The 21,861-nt window shown below is 37.1% G+C and overlaps 1 protein-coding gene across 1 annotated transcript; it reads right to left on the bottom strand.

Moving 5' to 3' along the window:
• Positions 1–15,936: 15,936 nt before the first annotated feature.
• Positions 15,937–19,181, bottom strand: LOC113284421 (probable chromo domain-containing protein LHP1). Its single transcript, XM_026533875.1, has 6 exons — positions 18,728–19,181; positions 18,566–18,591; positions 18,376–18,462; positions 17,484–18,254; positions 16,466–16,526; positions 15,937–16,355 (listed from the first exon to the last, which is right to left on the bottom strand). Exons 1-6 carry the CDS (start codon positions 19,118–19,120, stop codon positions 16,296–16,298), a joined length of 1,398 nt encoding a protein of 465 aa, XP_026389660.1. The 5' UTR covers positions 19,121–19,181; the 3' UTR covers positions 15,937–16,295.
• Positions 19,182–21,861: the final 2,680 nt, after the last annotated feature.

Raw genomic sequence — 21,861 nt, 5'->3', positions numbered from 1 at the left:
ATAATTGAAATATCACAGGTTGTGCGTTGTTCAATCAATTAGAATATACGACCTTTTGGTTGTTGATTTAAATTGATTGACACTTGGATATTGGTCTTTGGTACCATCCAAGTTATCTCTCTACTATTTGATAAAGACTCTCAGATTTCTATTTGCTTGAGTATATATAAAATCGAGAGATTGAGATGTAAACTCTTTGATATACTTTTTATCTAAATTGAGTCTGACTGTCTAGTTGATTCTCTAGAAAGTATATTGGAGTTTGTCCATACAGATTGCTAAGCAAAATATTGGGTGTGGTTGTTGTACCCCCACTTTTCAACCTTGGATTCTAATAGGGGATCTAATTGTCATTCTAGATTCCAAAGAAAAACAAGGCAGAAATTGAAAAACTGGGGGTCTAACAACCACACCCAATATTTCGTTTAGGCAATCTGTATGGACTAACTCCTATATATTTCCAAGAGAATCAACTAGACGGTCAGACTCAATCAAGGAAAATACATCCAAGATTTATATCCCAATTTCTCAAATCAATCAGCAATCGAACAAATAGAAATCTGTGAGTCGGATTAATATGAGAAATAACTTGGATGGTACCAAAGACCAATATCCAAGCGCCAATCAATTTCAATCAACAACCAAAGATTGGATTTACCAGTTGATTGAACTACGCACAACCTGTGATATTTCAATTATATAAAAATATAATGCGGAAAAGAAATAAAACAGATACCAGAAATTTTGTTAACGAGAAAACCGTAAATGCGGAAAAACCCCGAGACCTAGTCCAGATTTGAACACCACATTGTATTAGGCCACTACAGACTCTAGACTACTACCAATTAAATTCGGACTGGAACGTAGTTGATCCCTAACCAATCTCACACTGATTAAGGTACAGTCGCGTTCCTTACGCCTCTTGAACCACACCGGATTCTGCGCACTTGATTCCCTTAGCTGATCCCACCCACAACTAAGAGTTGCTACGACCCAAAGTGGAAGACTTGATAAACAAATCTGCCTCACATAGAAAGGTATATTTAATAGATAAATTTGTCTACCACAGAAATACCTACGAGTTTTTGTTTCGTCTTTTGATAAATCAAGGTGAACAAGAACCAATTGATATATCGGTCTTATATTCCCGAAGAAAAACCTATTAATATCAATCACCTCACGATAATCTTAATCATATGGAAGCACAACAAGATATTGTGGAATCACAAACGATGATACAAAGATGTTTATGACTACTTTTTATCTTACCTATCGGAGATTACATCTCGAGAAAATCTTAGAGAAGATAGTACTCAACACGATAGAACAAAGTAATATCAGAACACTCAACTAGAGAGAAAATAGTTGGGTCTGGCTCCAGAATCCAAATTAAGTCTTTAAGTCGTTAACCTATAATGGTTTTAGGAAAAACCTAGGTTAAAGGAGAATCGACTCTAGCCGCAACTAGTATCACACAGGAGGTGTGGGGATTAGGTTTCCCAGTTGCTAGAGTTCTCCCTTATATAGTTTTCAAATCAGAGTTTGCAATCAATACAACCTTGGTAACAAAGCATTCAATATTCACCGTTATATGGAAACCTTATTAGAGTTAAGCTAATATCTTTCAGCCGTTAGATCGAACTTAGCTTTTTATACACAAACGAAATGTGACTTCATTTAGGTATGAGTAACCGTACCTAATCATGTGCACATGGTTGGCTCAACAATAGTTAACCGAAGTTAGCCATATGAACACTTTCATATCAACCTTGTTCATCTTAATCACAACTAGTTCAAATGACTATGAAACTAGTTACGGAGTTGTCCAATTGTTTATATTCTCATAGAAGTATGCAAGACACAATTGAAGCAAAATCGATTTTGATTCACTCGAACCAACTCATGAACATTATAGGGACGATTTTCAAAATATTACGTTCTTTATTATATAAATGCATTTGTTCATGAAAAAACTGATTTTAGAACTTAACTCATTCAAGTATGCAAACGGGTACGCATACTTAGAGTTCCGGACTTGGTCTGGGTTCTCCAGTATGCGAACAGGTACGCATACTGTCGTACATGACCAACCTCAGTTGAATTCCCGTACTTGAACTGTTAAGCCGGTACGCATACGGGTATGCATACTAAGTTCACGGACTTCAACTATCAAACCACTACGCATATGGTTATGCATGCTATGGTTCACGGACTTTGAATAACTTGCAACAGTTAGCATACAAGTATGCATACTGTGTTATATCCAATCAATGGTTAATCGTTCGAAATTCCATATTAATTATTGAAACATTCTTGGAAGATGGGAATAGTTGTCTCACACAAACTATTAGTTTCAAAGCAATTTTCAAGTGATCAATAGATCAATACGAAACATCTCGGGTCTACATCAAATGACTGTCTCAGAAAAATCATGTAAGATGTAATACCCCGTGTTTTTAGCATGGCGCAGCCCAAGATAAAGCTTCATCCAAAGCTTCCATTGCGTAGGAAAAGGAACATTGTCCCTTGACAATATTTAGAAATCATGGTTGGACATCGGGTTGGAAGTAGACAGCCATCATGGCTGAACATCGGGTTGGAAGTAAACAACCATCATGGCTGAACATTGGGTTGGCAATGAACAGTCATCATGGTGCATCGGGGGAGTTATGGTTTGCGTGCCCAGGCGCGCCAGGCGTAATTTTCCAGTCCGTCGCAGTTGGTATCAGAGCAAGTTCCGAGATAACTCTAGGGACTGTGCGGAGTGGACTCGTCAACGAGTAATTTCCCTTCAAAAAGGAAATAAAGTTGGAGAGTAGGTCAACTATTGCGTGGAAAGGAGTTTGTAACTGTTATGCCAGTTACTATGCGAATCGAGTTGAGCTTGTTTGAGTGCTGTGAGTTTTCCTGGCCTAAGTGGCACCCCACTTATGAGTTGATCTCCGGAAGACCGTATGGAACAGTGGGTAGACAATGAGACTGATCATCCCCACACGTTGGCAACTGGACAATGGTGTGCGTTGTCAGGCCCGGCTAGCATCCCACTTACGAGCGGCAACCTGGATGACCGTCAGGAAAGGTGGCCAGCTGGATCATTTTCCACACAGTATTATAGCTTATTGGCGCAAACTTTGTGAACTTTAGGGACTCCTGAGTGTGTAGTTTGAGATTCACATTTAGGATACTTGGTCGAGATATCCTTTTGGCAACTGGCCAATTGAGATTCTTGGTAAAGTTAAGGACTCGTTTTGCATCCTTGAGTATGCGGTATGGGACGTTTGTTCAGAAGGTCTTAATTGATGCTCCATGAAAAATTGAAGAAACCCCTGATTTTTGTGCATCTGATATGATACTTTTGCTCAGGAAATCCAAACCGAAAAGTAGTCCACAATAGTTTTGTTTTGAAATTCGGGGACGAAATTATTTAAGGGAGTGAATATTGTAACACCCCGTGTTTTTAGTATGGCGCATGCTAAAAGATGCGTCATGGCCAGAGATGAAGCTTCATCCAAAGCTTGTGTTGCGTAGGAAAATAAACATTGACCCTTGACCAACGCGTTGACAATGTTCAGCCATCTTTGCTGGTCATCGGGCTGGAAAGGGACAACCATCATGGATGAACATTGGGTTGGCAGTGAACATCAATCATGGATGAACATCGGGTTAATTGGCAGTGAACAGTCATCATGGCGCATCGGGGGAGTTATGGCATGCGTGCCCAGGCGCGTCAGGCGTAATTTTCCGGTCCGTCACATAAGATGTTACCGTGCGATTTTCACATGATCATCTTTTGACTTTTGTCAAGAATAAAGATGGACTTGGTTAAATAGAAAGCTTACCAACACATATTTCGAGAAATATGTAAGCGAGTTAAACTCAGCTCGAAATATCAAATGTGTATAATATAAAGTCTATACAGTTATACTATTTTTGTCTCAATGGGAGATAGAATAGAAATAGACTTCTGAGTGATAGATGAGTTCAAGTCTCCACATACCTTTTATTGATGAAGTTCCACAAGCTCCCTTTAGTAGTTATTCGTCTTCAATCGATGAACGTCGTGAACTCTAAATCTCAACTACACATTCTATCCTAATCTGAGACACAACTATAAGTACACTAGAAATCAAGACTTATAGTTTTGGAAAATAAACTTGACAAACAAGCTTGAGATAGCAACGCTTGCGAGTTCGACCGAGCAGTGCTCTAATAGAAATAAAGCAAACTCAAGTAGCAAATCCTTAATTATTTGGAAAACTGATTCTCCTGGCTTACAAGATGTTGGATATGAAGGTGCACCTTTCACGTGGTCAAACAATAGAAAAGGAGATACAAATATATGAAAAATAATTGATAGAGAATTAACATTTTACCAATATATTCAGAATTTTCCGTATACAAAGGTAAGTCACCTAACCAGAGTATGATCCGATCGTACGCCTTTACTCTTTGATCCAAACCCATAAAAGCAAAAATTATAAAAAATCTTTCATATGTATTAGATCCTGGTTAACACATCCAACTCCTTCCTCGGTAGTCGCAGCCTCTTGGAAACTTCATTCCAATAATTCTTCAGATTTAGATTTTTCCTTGAATCTTAAGCTCCTATCGTCGGATCTAGATCATTGGAATTCAGATGTTTTCGTAAATATCCACAAAAACATAAATCCCTAAATAATAAAATAGAGGGTATCCATAAAGCTGGAAATATATATACCAATATAGAAAAATTAAAAAACCTCCAAGATGAGATATGAAAATGGTGCAAAATCAGAAATGATTACTACCATCAGATATCAAGGGATAAGTTCTTTAAAGAATATAACCAGAATACGAAATACTTCCATGCCTCAGCTTCCAATAGGAAAAGAATCAATGTTATTCATTCCCTTAGAGAACCAGCAGGTCTCTGGATCTCGGATAGGGATCAAATATATGTACTCCTGTTGATGGTGGATTTTTGACAAAGGCTAAAATTGTAAAGTCATAATCTTGCATATTCCTGATCCAGTAATCAGACGAATATTGAGACTCATGTCTCTCGTTTAAGCATGAAAACTCATGCCACGATGGTCTCTGATTGAGTGTATTGCCTCTCAGATCATCCATATGTATTGCCTCTCAGAGCATACATGAATATGCAGTCTCTCAATTGAAACCACAACATATTTCAGTAATGACTTTTATATAGAATCGAACGTTTGGACAGATCCTAGATAGCTTGCCTGCTAGTATAAAGTGATAACTTCTTCAGGATGCAAAAATGTTTTCCCTGACTATATAAAAGACACGTGTATGGAATCTTAATGATTGGACGGCTCCTAAACAACTTGCCTGCTAGTATAGAGCGATAACGTCTTCAGGATGCAACAATATTTTCCCTGACTATACGTAATAAATATGACGCTTCAACTAGCTCATATTGCTCAATTCTCAAATAATTAATTATCTCCTAGATAACATGCTAGTATAGAGCCATCAATTAATTATTTCTAGTCGCTAGATTCATCAATTGAATTCTTAGAAAACATTCTACATTCTTTATAATATTCCGATTACTTCGGTGGCTTTTCCCAGTAGAATTCTGTGGGTTAGTAATAAAGATTCAATGTAAGGACATCTGAACTACCACCCAGTAAGACCCGAGGAAATGGTGCAAGTGTACTTAATAATAATGCACGAACGAGCACCTGAATGCACGAACGAGCATTCAAAAATACGAAGGAATGAGGAAACCTATGCAAAATAGGGAAGAAAATAATAATAATAAAATATTAACTGAGGCATCTAAGGGGACCAGGCCCACCGACCGGCCGGTCATGCCGTCGTGGACGGTCCCACGCCTCTTCCTTTATTTTATCTTATTTTATTATTTTCCTTGATATCATGAAAACTCCTTCATTTGAGCAAACTCCTTCGTTTGAGCAAAACTTCTCAGTTTCATCATATTTCCTTCACAAGATCTATAACTATTATAAAGCCAACACCCCATAGGCATTATTCATCTATAGTAATTGAAGCTGCAAAATTTGGAAATCCAAATTGGCCCCCGTTTCCATATTTTAGAAGTTATTCAGAGAGAAATTATTTGAGGGTAGCACGGTAATGTAAGCCTAAATATATATTTTAATCTTTAAAAATCTGACATTTTCACTTGATGGGGATAGAACACAGAGTGATTACTTTGTTGTTTTCTTTACACATCAGTTTGATGCATAATTGGTTCACGGTACGCCACGTGGGATGTACAACAAACTTATCAGATTGTTTCTTTTTTGCCAGGCCTTCACCATAACTTAAGTTGGCACCGCTACATTGAATCGCACCTATTCGGGCACGTGCAAAGCACGTGTGTTGGTTCTTGTGGAAATAATATAAACTTAGGAAAGGTGTCACGGGACCGGCCATGCGCTATCCGTGGCCGGTCCCACATCTTGTAATTATTTATTTTATTATTATTATTTCTTTCATCTTATGAAACTCCTCTTTCCTTTACATGATGGAAATAATATAAAATTAGGAAAGGTGTCACGTGATCGGGCTTACTAACCGGCCGATCATGCCCTAGCCGTGAACGGTCCCACACCTTGTAATTTCTTCTTCTTATTATTATTATTATTATTATTATTTCCTTCATCTCATGAAAACTCCTTCGTTTGAGAAAAACTTCTCAGTTTCATGATATTTCCTCACATCATGGAAAAATATAAAATTAGGAAAGGTGTCACGGGACTGGGCTTCCATGCCCTAGCTATGACCGGTCCCACAGCTTGTAATCCTTATTTTATTATTATTATTATTATTTCCTTCATCTTATGAAGTTCCTCGGTTTGAGAAAAACCCTGATTTCTTCATAATTTCTCAAATATTGCTCAAACGCACACCAGAAGATACCAAAATTCTCAGGACTGAGACACGGACACGTTGGTGACATGAGCATGTTACCTTGACCGACCAAGGTTGGCCCTTTGGCTCACAAGAAGCTGGTCCCATATATTTTCATAATTTGACCTAATTTATTCATATCAGGTTCAAACTCTTACAAACAACTTGGACTTTCATCAAACGATCGTCAGTTGGTCCCATAACCAACCAGGGCCGGTTCCATGACTTCTTGGCCGGTCCCTCACTTCTCCATAATTAGGTTTTATTACCTAATGCTCAGACGAGCAATATTTCAATAAATGATTAAACCAGCATTTAATTATCCTTTCACCAACTGGTCTTCAGGAGACTTTGGTGCTGGCTCACTCGAGCATATGGGCGCAACATGGTCGGCCCATCATCCCATGTAGTCGTTCCCTCTCTCACTTCGTGGTTGATTTCCAATAAATCATCAATTGATTAGCAATTGATCAAAATTAAGGTTTCGAATCCAAGGCTCTGCAAAGCATAATTGAGCAGGTTCAAACACTAATAATTTTACGTTGATCCCGCAATCAACAATTTTAATTAATTATACTCGGTCCAGTTGGCAGTATCTTAAATTAATATTGTATTTGGTCTCGCTGCTAGTAATTCATCAAACGAGCAATATTTGCTCACACTAGGAGTATTGGTTCAACTATCAATATCAACGAGCAATATTTGCTCACTTTAACCATCAACATTTATTCGACAATTATACATCTGTCTTAACAGACATGTTCAATTCATGAATCCTAGAGCATTCGTAAATCATGCTCGACTCAACAATATAAAAGACTCATTGTCTCATCAAGTCAACAACTGACTAATTAAATACACGTCTGCCTTACAGACTCTACAATCACGAGACATTAATCGTGTCACATGGTGAATATTAACTAGGATTTTGGTCTGGAGGCCTACGTCACTTGTGTTCACCCACGATGAGAATGTGACTAAGTCGTGCAAGCGGTTAAAGGAGTTTACGAAGTAGTGGGTGGAAAATCAACCAAGTCTCTGCACGATGAGTAATTGGTTTTAACACGATTTCCACTTTCCCACTCTTTGACTCCAGCAACCTTCACACTTACTGGGATCAATGTGTCTACTGTTTCTTGCAATATAAATAAGTCTCTGAACCCATGATTGAAACAAGAGAACAAGAACTCAACGTCTGAGAAATTACTCTCAACAGAGAAAATTCAATTAGTAGAACTTATTTTCCTCACGCAGAATACACAACACATTCACAATCCTTGATCATCATTGATCTCACACACTTCTCAGCTTCCCTCCTACAGATCGACCCATCTCCCTTGTGACCGAATTGACTCTGGAACGGCCGTTGTCTTGGTTTAGGCTGGAGTATTACATATTGATCTCTCGAATTCAAAGTACTCCCTTTGCAGTGCATCTGTTTGCAAAAGGTTAAAGCAATTTGCTCGGTTCGAGGAGTCTCCTCCGCACGGTCATCTCTTCACTTCCTAACAAACCAGAAAATCGTTTTTTCCCATCAACAACTCCTAGTGAATCACTTCTCTCAGATGGGCACTTCTCAATATATTATATTTGAGGGCGACCTTCCGGATATCATTAAACCATGCATTTCATAAGCTGAAAATCCATCTCTTATCAAAATTTCATCTAAAGAATAATTTTGGAATATCTAACATGAATCAGTGGGGGGCACCTGGTCCAGATGGGTTTCAACCAGGTTTCTTTAAATCCAATTGGGAGATCTTGGGAACAGACATTATATTCGCTGTTCAATATTTCTTTAAATCGGAAATTCTTAATCCAGAGTTTAACTACTCTTAATTAACCCTTATCCCAAAAATATCCATCCCCCAAACTCCAGCTGACTTCTGACCCATTAGCATAAGTAACACAATCTATAAGATCATATCCAAGATCCTAGCAAACATATTAAGGCCCATCCTGAATAAGCTAATATCCCATAATGAATCTGCTTTCCTTCTGGGGAGACAAATCACTGACCACGTCATCATAGCCACAGACTCATCCACTCAATGAAAATTTCTAAAGCAAAAAGGGTCATCTTGTGCTAAAATTAGATCTATCAAAATCTTTTGATAGGGTGGAGTGGAAATTCATTCAATCGGCACTAGTTGATTTTGGTTTTAACGATTCTTGGGTAGATCTTATCATTCAATGTATTTCGACCACCTCCTTCTCCATCCTTCTGAACGGTTCTCCAGGGCCGATCTTTTCCATATCTAGGGGATTAAGACAAGGTGATCCGCTATCTCCATACCTATTCCTAATTTGCATGTAAATTCTTTCTAGACTCCTATATAAAGTAGTAGCTAGTAAAAAAAATCATGGTTTAAATAAATAAACGTGCCCGAACATTTCTCACCTTTTTTTCGCCAGTGACTGCTTTTTTTTTCACAAAATAAGATTTAGGGGAAGCAATAATCTTTTAGATATTTTATTAAGATTCAATAATATTACTGGGCAGATGGTTTATCTTCAAAAATATAGGATCTACTTCAGCCCACGCATTCATCAGAAACACGGAAAAATCATAACAAGAAATATCTAGACACACCTCTTTTCTTCGATAAAAACAAGAAAGACAATTTTGAGCCTCTCCTCCAAAAAAAAATATATGCCACCCTTCCAGGATGTAAATCTAAACTTCTTTCTCAGGTAGGTAGAAAGATGCTAATAAAATCTGTTCTCCAAGCTTACCCTACATACAAAATGAAAATCCTTGCATTACCAAAAGAAAGTCTTGATCAAATGGATAGAATCAAGGAGACTTCGGGTGGAATAAGGAAAAGGCAAAGAGCATAAGAGGATATATTAGAGCTTGGACCAATATGTGCAAGCCTATTTCTCAAGGCGGACTAGGAATTAAAAATGTACACCATTTCAATGTAGCTCTCCTCACAAAAATTGTCAGTACGCTAATCACAAACCATGATTAACTTTGGGTCCAACTTCTAACATCTAAATACTTCTCAAACTCACCCTCTAGATTCATCCAGGACTTATTATCTTTCTTGGATCTGGAAGAGTGTACAAAAAGGTTTAAACCTAATTAAGGCTGATTTCATCTGGAAAGTAAAAAATGAAGCTTTTACAAAAAAATTGGGAGGACCAGTGGATATCTAATGCTAATATAATTACCCAACCAACCAATATTCAAGAACCAACACCAAAAATGGTTCAGAAGCTGATAACATAAGCAAATACATGGGATCAAGAAAAACTGAACAATTACTTTCATCCAGATATCATAGTAAAAATTTAGGCAATATTAACGTCGAAGATACAAGAACAAGACAAAATCAGATGGAAGCTCATCAATCAGGAAATTTCACTGCAAAGAGTATATATAACTTTAAAGTAAAACAAGATTAAGAAAATGGTTTGAAGGGTTTCCCTTGGAAAATATGGAAAATACAAGAAATCCCAATAATAAGATTATTTATTTGGAAATTATCATTCCCCACTTTCTCCAGGCTTGGAACCCATAATTCAACTATAAATCATCATTGTCAAATGTGCAATTCTCATGATCAGGAAACTGATCAACATCTTTTCAGATTATGTCCTTATGCTAGAGCTATATGGTTCGGTTTCTCTCTAGAAGCCATTAATACTAGGAGTAACATAATCTCGGTTAATGGTTGGATTAGAGGTTGGTTATCGGACCCTGATTTTGCTCATTTTTCGGAAAAAATAGCAACAATCATATGGTTCATCTGGAAAGGTAGATGCTCGGTGGTCTACGGAAAAACCAATCCAGAGTCAATAATATTAATGGATCAGATCAATAGATACCTGAACTCTACTCCCTTTAAAGTTAACCAAAAGAAAGAAACTTTAGTTAGGAATAGCCGGTCCGACATAAACACAGATCGGATAATATTTATTGATGCATCCTCTAGAAAAGAAGACTCTTCTATGGGTTATGCCTTTTTACTGTACTCAGTGGATCTCGAGACTTTTATGCATATATCAGGGGGTTCAGAGTGGGTTACTTCAACTTTTCACATGGAAACAAAAGCCTTGTTAAATGAAGTTACTTGGTTAAAAGATAACATTCTGTCAAATGTTTTCATAGTCGCTAACTGCAAAGCTTAGGAAGACAACATCAACAAGGTAAGTATAGAAGCCCCTTGGACAGCGGAAACACTTTGCAAGAAGCCATGACTATTTTGGAAGAATTACCCCAAACACAGGTGAAGTACATAGATACAAAACATAACTCTGTTGCGGACAACATTGCAAAGGAAACAAGGATAAAAAAATCTTCAACATATATCTACACAGTTGCAGCAAAAAATTCAAAAATCTAGCATTTAATCCAACGTATTCGATAAAAACGAAATTGTAAACTTATTGTACTATGTTTACTAGTTTTAATATATTCAACTTTTCCACACAAAAAAGATTCTTACTAATAGAACTCAATATTTATTCAACAACAAAAAACCCATCTTCAAAACCCAATGATCAGAAATTGAGCTCAATAATTTAATAACAATTTTGGTTATGAATTTTAGTATGCTTTAGTTGCCATCAACTTTCTCAGTGCATAACCAAAACAAGAAAAAAATATGTTAAGATTAAGTTGTTGGTTCAGCATGATATTGTAGAGATTAATGGAGGGAAAAAGAAAGAGAGAGGAAATAAAAGAAGAAAAAAGAAAAGCATTAATGGATTCCGTAAATTCTGTCCTTTAAAAATAAAAATTTAAGGAAAAACAAAAAGAATAAAAATAGAAACTACATATTGAATTCTAAACCAACTACGGGGGTCGGAATATGCACTTCGGTATTAGAGGGGTGCACAAATTTGGATTCAAATTCTAATGTTCTTCTATACAAGAGAATAAAAATAAAACAAATGACTAAGGAGATCGGAATTCACTCTAGTTACAAAAAAAACGGCTTCCAATAACAGCTAAAAAGTACGACTATCTATAAAAATAATGGTAGACATTATGTTATAACACTACTTCCATGATAAAATGAAAACAAAGTTAAATACAAAATTAAAAATTTTGGGCCTCAGCAAATTAGGCTCTTGGAAGCAGCCTGGATGGCCTAGTCCAAGATACTGAACCTAGGACTAAGACTCAAATCCTTTCTATTTTGAAAATTAAAAATCTTGGCTTGGCTGACAAATATCTAGGTGTCCCTGTGCTTCTTCAAAGGAACAAAATGGAGTCTTTCAGACATCTTGAGGAGTCTTGTAATAAGAGGCTTGATAATTCGCAAGGTAAGTACCTAAATCAACCAGCTAGAACCGTCCTTATTAAATCTACATTAGGCACCCTAGCTTCACATCATCTATCTGTATTTCCTATGCCTAAAAAGATGATTGATAAACTTGATGTTGTTCAAAGAAGGTTTTTTTGGAATAAGAAAAAGTCTGCTAGAGGGGGAAATCTCTGCAATTGGGATAATATAGCTAAACCCATTGAGATGGGAGGTTTGAATCTTAGGAAAACTGAATACCTCAACACTTCTTTATTAGCAAAGTTAGCATGGAGAATGCTAACTGAACCAGATGCTTTGTGGGTTAAAATCCTCAGGCATAAATACTTTCCTGATTTCAATCCTCTTCATGCTTTAGTTTCTGAAAATGTTTCTTGGGTGTGGAAAGGGATCTGCAGGGGCCTTGACTTGGCTAGGAAATATTATTGTTGGGAAGTTGGAGATGGAACTTCCATTGAGATATGGAAGGACGGATGGGTGCCCACTAGTAATGACCTTCTTAACAGTAATTTTGTTTCAAATTCTATGAAAACAGTCAATCAACTTTTTGTGCAGGGAACTAATGAATGGAATGTAGATGTTTTGAATTGCCTCTTTGATTGTAATACTGTCAATGATATTTGTAAAATCAGAGTTCCTTCCACTGGGAAGGACATTCTCAGGTGGGCTCCAACTTATAATGGGAAATTTAGCGTTAAATCAGCGTATAAGTGCATTATGCAAGAGGTTCATGGATCTGTAAGTGTATCCTTCCCCTGGAAATCTTTGTGGAGTCTTAACCTTCCTCAAAAGATTAAGCATCATCTTTGGAAATGCTTAAATGATTGTGTTTCAGTAAGAAGTAAACTTACTAGGTTTGCTACAGCTATAAATAGTGATTGAACTCTCTGCAACCATGAAATTGAAACCCTAAATCACTTGTTTATTGACTGTGAAGTTACTAAAAGAATATGGTTTTCCCTTGATACTAACATTGCGGGGTCCATTGCTGATACAAATACGCAGAATTGGATAGATAACTGGATTCTTCCCAGTAATGTATCCAGGGAAGCTCATGAGAAATATGTTCAGTTTGTGAGCTTTGCTATATGGCAAATCTGGAAGTTGAGATGTTCTGTAGTTTTTGATAATGCAACAGTTCAAATACCTAGACTGGTAAGACAAGTTCATAAGGACATAGCTGAGTGGAATGAAAACTATAGAAAATGTAGATCATCTAGAACTTCTGTGAATCAGACAAGGGATGTTATACCTTGGAAAATGCCAGAGTATGGGTTTGATAAAATCAATTTTGATGCTGCATTTTTGAAAGAAAACAATTACATGGGTTTAGGACTACTGTTGTTTTCTGCTGCAGGGCAATTTGGAGGAGCTCAATCGGTTGCGGGGACAGCTCAGGATGAAGAGCAAGCTGAAGCTCTTGCAGCTATAAAGTGGGAAAAAGACTCAGCTGTTGAAAGACTACATCTGGAGGGAGACTGTCATAATGTAGTGAAAGCAATAAAAGGAGAATTAGCTTGTGTTAGATGGACCAATAATAATGTGATTCAAGACTGTCGAAGTCTTTTAGCAAGTTTTAAGGATTGGAAATGTACTTTCGTACATAGAGAATCGAATGAAGTTGCTAATAGCCTAGCTAAAAAGGCTAGAATTGATAGAGTAGATCAATGTTGGACCTCAGATTTCCCTTTTTGGTTAAAATCTCTTTTAAGAGAAGAACTCAATGTAGTCCTAAATTAAATTTGCTTCCATGAAATTTCTTTCTTATTAAAAAAAAAAAATAACTCTAAAGCCACTCCCCTAAAACCACTTACACTATAATATTAAAAAGAAGGATATTCTTTTGTACAAGAAAACTTTGTAAATTTGTCAATATCATGCGTCCCACACAGCTCTATCCATTTCTCCCTCTTAGCCTCAATGTACTCGTCTACACTAAACTGCCTCTATCTTTTCTGCAGTTTTCTCCATTACCAGCCTCAGCCTGGGAAAGTGGACATTCTCGCTGATCCAAACCAGGAAGTTTGACAAGGGTCTCGAGAATGGCCTTGTCTATAGCCTCTAGCATTAGAAAGTAGATATTCTGACTGATCCGTTAGAAGCTTGTGGCCCTTGTGATGATCTGTCAACTAAGTTCCCGTGGGTATTGATTTTCTCCATGAAAAACCCAACAAGGATATCGCCAATCAATTTAACATCCCCGCGATCTCTATACCATGGTCCTTCGGTCTGCAAACATTGCACCATTACAACCACCAGTAACCACATGCCAAAATCAAGTTCATACACTGTCCAATTTAAACCAAATGCGATATCGAAATGATACCTCTAACTTAATTGCTTACTTAAAATATTAACTACAAGTTACTTGCATCATCATCAGAGTCTTCAACATTGTCAACAAGCATAGCCTTTTCATCATGGTCATCCTCTACAGAATCAGAATCATGTTTATCCTCCATGCTGTGTTTAAGATTACCTACTTCTAAACACCCCAAGACCTTTTTAACGAAGACAATACAAACTATGCGGAAAAGAATTATAATGGTTCGGCGATGTGCCTACTCTACTGCAGCAAAATAAACTTCTACAACTTGTTTCCTTCAAACAATTCAAAGCCAAAGGGTAATCACCCCTACTTATTAATAAGCCTAGAAATAGAAGTCCCAAATGACATGGAAACAAGATTCCTAAAATAACTTGAGGAGGAAATCAGTTTGGTGTTTCTTAAACCCAGCCAATATCTAACATTCTACAGAATCAGAATCAGGTTCTGCAGAAAAATTCAGTAAAGAAAAAAAGTTGGTGATGTCCGCCCTGATGATACTGCAAACTTGAAGAAGATACAAGACCACACAGAAAATTTAATAATAAAATGAACCAAACAACACAAGCCGATGTACAGTTTCCCTTGAAATAAAGCTTGTATATACCTCATGGATGATGATCAAATATCTAAAGCAAATTTGTGAATGAAGGACACAAGATTGTGGTCTTGTTTGGTAAAATTTATGAAATAGATAAATGATTTTGGTATAATCATTTTAAAAATAAATTTTTCCAAACATCTTTTTTAGATAATTGTTTATTTAGAATGATGATCTAGAAAAGGAGAAGAAAGAATAATGATCTAGGATCTTTTTTGTCTTATGTTGTTTTTTTACCTCTCTTTTGATAGTTTTCTCTTTTGATAGTTTAGAGAAAATAAAAAAAAAATAATAATTTGAGTTTGCTAGAAACAATAATTGATTATAATAAATTTTCAAAACAATTTTTCCCTGTTTATGGAAACAATGGATTTTTTCCATTATGATTAAAATAAACAATTATTATAATAATTACTAAATACAGATAAAATCCATTATAATCTGCATAATGGATTATAAGCTGATAATCCATTAAAATAATGGTTACCAAACAGCCCAGTGGAATGAACGGGACACAAGATTTTTAAATCTTTGGTCTTCATTTTGCCATGGCCTCATACGAGAGTTTTGCTCACATTCCCACAAGGAGAAATGAACTATTCCCATAAGGGAACACTTAAAAGAGTAATTCCATTGCCTTCCAATGGAAGGCCCGGCAAAACTTTTGCATGACACCCAAATCTGGACTCAGTTTACGAATCATAGTATTACCAACTTCATACAGCAAACCCTTCCAAAAAATTGTATCGACCAAGATGTCTAGTAACAAGAAACTTAGCAACCAAGGATTAGAAACCATCATTGGCGACAAAAAAGAAAAGAAAAAGGAGAAGCAATGCACACAATCATATGTTCAAAACCCCACTAAAATGGATGAATCAGTTCTGAAATGTTTAACATTAGTGAGCCATTTCAACTTCAGAGAGAAACTCATAATGTGCACATGCAAATCACAAAGAAGGTCCTAACTAGTATGTTATAACTATAATAAAGCGCGAACATTTCTCTTCAACCTGCCCTGAACATTTCTCTTCAACCTGCCCTAAGAATATATTAGCCATATCTTTTACATATAATACGTGTGCATAGAAAAAAATAACATAGAGAGAACAAAAAAAGCTGATTACATCTCATCAGACTCATAAGCACTATGTCTTTGAACTCCTCCGTGTCAGCAACACTAATTCATGAAGAACCCTTTTGTATCTCATGCAGGAGGGTATACAGGAGGGCTGTAACGAAGATGTTGCTCGTAGAAGCTTATCAACTGCGCCATTGGGAAATAGAAAAAAACAAATTATTGCTAATCACTCCCGAAGTATAGAGATTCATTCATTATACTAGTAACGGGAAAAATAAAAGAAAAGGGAGAAATACCAGTTGCGGGTGGTCAATCTTCAGCTTTTTATTATCCACCACCACCTCTCTCCCATCAGAGCTGTAAGTCAAGAGAAGTACAAATTACTAAACTGACTTTAAAACTTCAAATAAGTACATAATCAAGAAAGGGAAAACATTCAAGACTTCATCAAAACGAAAAGCGACAATTGGATATAAATTGAAATTGCATGTTCCTCATTATTGGGCGAGAAAGAAAGACAAATTTCTTGTATTTTTGCCACAACATCAATGTATGAGAAACATGCAACCACACAACTACTTCAAGATCTAGTGTTGAAATTTGAATTACTATACATCTTAGTATTTACCCAATAAATGACATAAAAAATGGAGCATTACATTCGTCAACAAGATCATAATATTTCTCTTATTTCTGTAAACTTAATGATACCGTATATATTGTTAACAGTTACTTTATACACTGAACTCCAGCAAACTAATGTAAAGTAGTTGGGAAGAGTTCAACTAGGATATACTACTGATGGGAGCTGAGCTAAAAAAACCTGTTCCATTCAAATAGTGTACACCAAATTTTGAAACACATTCATTTTTCCTTAAATTCAACACAAGACAGGGGAATTTGGAATGAGCGGAGCGCCTGCTCAAGCTTTAAAAGAATCATAGATGATAAGCTTTCATTGCAAGGCCATAACACCCATATGAGATACACATGCAGACATAAAGCTTCTTAGAAAAGTTTTACTTTTTTCTCGAATTAAATTAGGCGACTGGAAAGCACTAAAAAGTGCAGACTCTTTACGAAGCTCTTCTTGGAAGTCTTAACAGCTTGGTATTACAAAATCATTTTAAAGTAGTATCCGTACATTCCAGCTATCTAGTGATTCAGTATAAACCTCACTCAAACAAAAACACCAATCAATGTCTGGCAAATGATAGAAGGTTACTGAACACTTTCATGTTGCATTCCATGCTTTCAATAAACAATCAACCAAGATGGGAGAAAAAAACTTAAAACAGAAGTTGATTGACATACCTCATCACCACAAAAGAGACACACACATCCTGTACATCATTCGATATTGAAGCTGAATAACCAATAGGCTTGATGATCTTGGTAATATAAGATCTGTTGGACAACCTTTCTGCCTTACGCTGGTCAGCTGCATCATCCCTTGTCAGTCCTTCACTGTCCCTATGTGCCTCAAACTTATCTCCATTTTGAGCTTTGTCTATGATTGATACAGCCGATTCCTTCTTAAACCTCTTGACATTTCCAGATTTCCTCCTTCTAGCTCCTGTGAAGCGATTACTTTGGATACTTTCATCAAAATCTACTCTTCCAAGCTCAACTCTTTGACTTTCTACCTTGTCTGAAGTCCGCATATCAGGAAATTGTATAGAAACCTTCCCACTGTCAGAATTTACATTGTCTGTGCAGGTTCTCTGTCTGAGCTCATTCTGATTCTCGGTTGGTTGGGTAACTGTACCCACATTGTTACCATCCACAATCTTAGCCTCACCTTCATTCGTCACATTCCCTTTTTTTTCTCCATAAAGTGATTTACTTGCAACTCTATGACGACGAGTTGAAGGTCTTGAATTCTCAGCAGAGGGAGTAGGTCTTGAATTCTCAGCAGAGGGAGTAGGCCTTGAATTCTCAGTAGAGGGAGACGTCAATGATCGGGGCTTACGTCCTGGCCTAGAACCAGACACATTTGAAGACGGCGTACGCTGTTGTGTCTTCTTGGGTTGGGAAAAAGAACCCCTGCGCTTCCTCTTTCGACCCTTTGAACCCGACTGTAAGCTTTAAAAGCCCCCAAAAAACAAACAATCAAACACAAATACATTTACATATATAACTAAACTGAAATGCAAACAGATAAAACAAATCACAAGAGTTCTAAAGAGAGTGAAAGTTTGAACACCTTTCTTCAAATGCATCAACGACATCTACACATGCTTGTAAGTTTTCAATGGGTTCCCATGTATTCGCTGTCTCGGGCCATCCACGCCTAACACAAGCACAAAAATGCCCAATTTTCATTATAACTAGAAAAAACAGTACAAAGGAAGAAACAGTATAAACGAAACAGCTTTAATTGTTAGGTTACATACCATTTAATGAGATACTGAGCTTGCCCCTTTATATTCCAAACCACGAACAAATCCATCATCAAAAACACACAGAGAAATTTGTTAATAAAAATAACTCGTCAAAAATCATAAATCTAGGGTTTACACAAACTGAAAAAAACAAACTAGTATAATTATTATTACCTTGCGGACCCTTTTCCTTCTGACATGTTCAATTTCATAAAACCCCTCATCAAGTTTAGGTGGGAGTTGTTTCTCATCGTTCTCTTCATCTTCTTCCTCCTCCTCTTCTTGAACCTCAGAATCAACAAAACCCTCTTCTTGAGTATGATTCCCGCTTTTTTCCACCGCCATGGTTTCTTCCGCTTCAGCAAACTCTTCCTCTTCTTCTTCATCATCATCATCTTCACCTTGTTGTTCGTTTTGTTCCAGTTCTAACCTAATAGCTGCTGCTTCCTCAGACTCAGATTCTGCATCACCACTACCAGTATGATGTTCTTCTTCTTCTTCATCATCATCTCCTCTGATTCTTCTTCTGCTCCATCCTCCTCTGCCTCTGCCTCTGCCTCCTCTCATCTCTACTCACTCTCTCTCTCTTCTGGTTGTTTTTTTTTCTTTTTTTGGGTTTTCAAATTCACAGATTCAGTGAATAGTATTCTAAATGAAAAATAATAAAGTAGTGGAATATAAAGGGAAGAGGGTTCGTGTCGGTCTTGAATAGCGGCACGTATCCCGGGACTAAAGGTTAGCTTCTTCTTTTATATCGGCCCGACTTTGAGTAATCCACAACCACCCTTGTTTTTTATCCCGGATACGGATGAAACTCTTTTCGTTCCGTGAAACTGACAGTGTGACGGTTCTATTTTTTCCAATTTGGGTTGTGCCTTGTCATTTTTCCCAAAACTGAGGTAGCATAGTTTAACTACAGCTTAGCTCGAGGATACCGAGTATCTGTATGGTGTGAATATTCAATATCTGTAAAGTAACTTTTTGGATCCCCGATTACAGGATGCTTATTTTTTGCTGACTCGCCGTCCAGATCTGACTTATCTCTTCGGCACGAGTCAGATATTAGATTATTTATTTATTAATTTAAGTCAGATACCTACAACATCGTGTTTGTTTTTTCAAGATGTATCTTGTTTGGGTCTAATTGAAATCTGAAGGGTTCGTGCCGGTCTTGACCAGTGGCACGTATCCAGGAACTAAAGGCTGCTTCTTTTTTATCCGGTCGGCCTTGAGTAAACCCTTTATTTTTCATATCGGATATGGATGATACGTATAGCTCGTCCTCTGGATAGATCATTGTATGCTTTATGGGGATTGGTTTCTTTTGATTCTCTTGAATGATATCAAGTCACGACTAACTGATCAGATGTTGCAAATGCATAATACTCCTTTCATTTTGGGTAAAGTGATTAACTGATCAGATGTTGCAAATGCATAATACTCCTTTCATTTCGGATAAAGTGATCAATTTGGACCATTTTTAACCAAAAAAAAAAGTATTATTTTTCTTAAAACTGAGGTAATATAGTTTAATCTAGGCGTGTAAATTGTGATGTGTCAGCACGAGCACAGCCCAGCACAGCACGGCCCAGCACGTTAGTTTCATGGGATGTGCTGGGTTAGCCTAATCGGCACAATAGCACGGTACAACACGCGACACGGATAAGCACGTGGCCCAGCCCAGCACATCACGTTAAGAAAGCACGTCATAGCATGCACAAGTATACCATATAACAAGGCATAATACATCACATATTGTGTATATTTCACAAAAGGGTCGCTATTCTAGCTAGGTTTTGACATTTTATGTTGGCTTATTTTTATAACAACACGTATAATACCTAAATATTTGGAAAATATATTCCAATATCTTTGTTATAATGTCGTTACCTATATTTGACTAGAACATTAATTTACACGACAATGATCTAATTTTATATTTGATAGGTTATTTCTTTTTATTAAATAAACTTGTTAATTTTACTTGAAATAATTTCAAATGATATGTTGTCTATTTAAATTCTCGTGATAATGTCCGACATAATGTATACATTAAATGATTTCAAATTGTTTATAACACATGTGCCAACACGGCACAGCACGGCACATCACGTTTATTCGTGTGTTGTGCCCGTGGGCTGTGCTGTGCTTAGCTTTTGACTAGTAAAGCACAACACGTTTAAATCATTGGCACAGCACAGCGCGACACATGGCACGTGAAGCACGCGACTTCGTGTGTCGGGCTGTGCCGGGCCGGCACGTTTTACACCTCTAGTTTAATCATGGCTTAGCTCGGGGATACTGAGTATCTGTATGGTGTGGACAATAAGTATTTATAAAGTAACTTTTTGAATCCGCGATGTGTATCCTAATATTTTCACAACAATGTCAGCTAAAAGCGGCCCATTTTCATCCGCCCAGTTTCGCATATCTACTTCCAAAACCCTAGTAAAAGGTTCTAGAACATTCTAAGTTGCTTTGTATAAATACAGGGGAGATAAATCCTAAAAAGGTATGCCTCCAAACCCTAAAAACTCTTGTAGAAAACTCTATGCTAACTTGAACGTCGGAGGGTTTCTTGTAGGTACCCCATTCCATTTACGAGGGGGAGAAGATCGATCATCAACTTCAATTGAGATTGTTTGTGGTGAAGATCAATTTGTGCCCAAACAAGCGGTTACAGGGTATTTGTTTTTTACTAACTCGACGTCTAGATCTGACTCGGCTCTCGCCACGAGGTAGATGCCAGATCGTTTGTTTTTTAATTTAAATCAGATATCATGTAACATTATGTTTGTTTTCTAAAAATCTGACTCGTTTGGACTTTCAGACTGAAACCACATGATCGTCTGGATCTAAATGAATGCGTTTGTTTTTTGAGTCAGATCTACCTCAACTGACTCAAAAATATGTGAGTCAGTCACTTGATCTCATGAGTCGGGGACATTTTATTTCCTAACTCAAACAGATCCAAGCCAGAAGTTAGGTATATATCAGGAGTCAAATTTGATTCACTCTAAAAGACAAACCTGACTCGTGTGCATATCCAGATGCCGACTCGAATAAAGAAAAAAGGACCATACTGCCAAGCAACATTAGCTCTTGCTGTATTTCTTATCCTTGGGCTCGCTAAAAACCTTAGTCGTAGGGCTGCCAACGGGTCCCATCGGGTCTCGGAACTGGTTATTTGAACCGGTTCCGGGTCCAGTTCTCAATTCTGCGGAACCAGAACCGGTAAATATGACGGGTAATTATCGGGTCCGGATATATACCGGTTCTCTTGAAGATTTTTATAAACTCTAAAAAAA

This window comes from Papaver somniferum, chromosome 5 (genome assembly GCF_003573695.1).
Source record: "Papaver somniferum cultivar HN1 chromosome 5, ASM357369v1, whole genome shotgun sequence".
In the NCBI taxonomy this organism is placed as follows: domain Eukaryota; kingdom Viridiplantae; phylum Streptophyta; class Magnoliopsida; order Ranunculales; family Papaveraceae; genus Papaver; species Papaver somniferum.
This window is presented reverse-complemented; position numbering and strand designations above follow the sequence as displayed.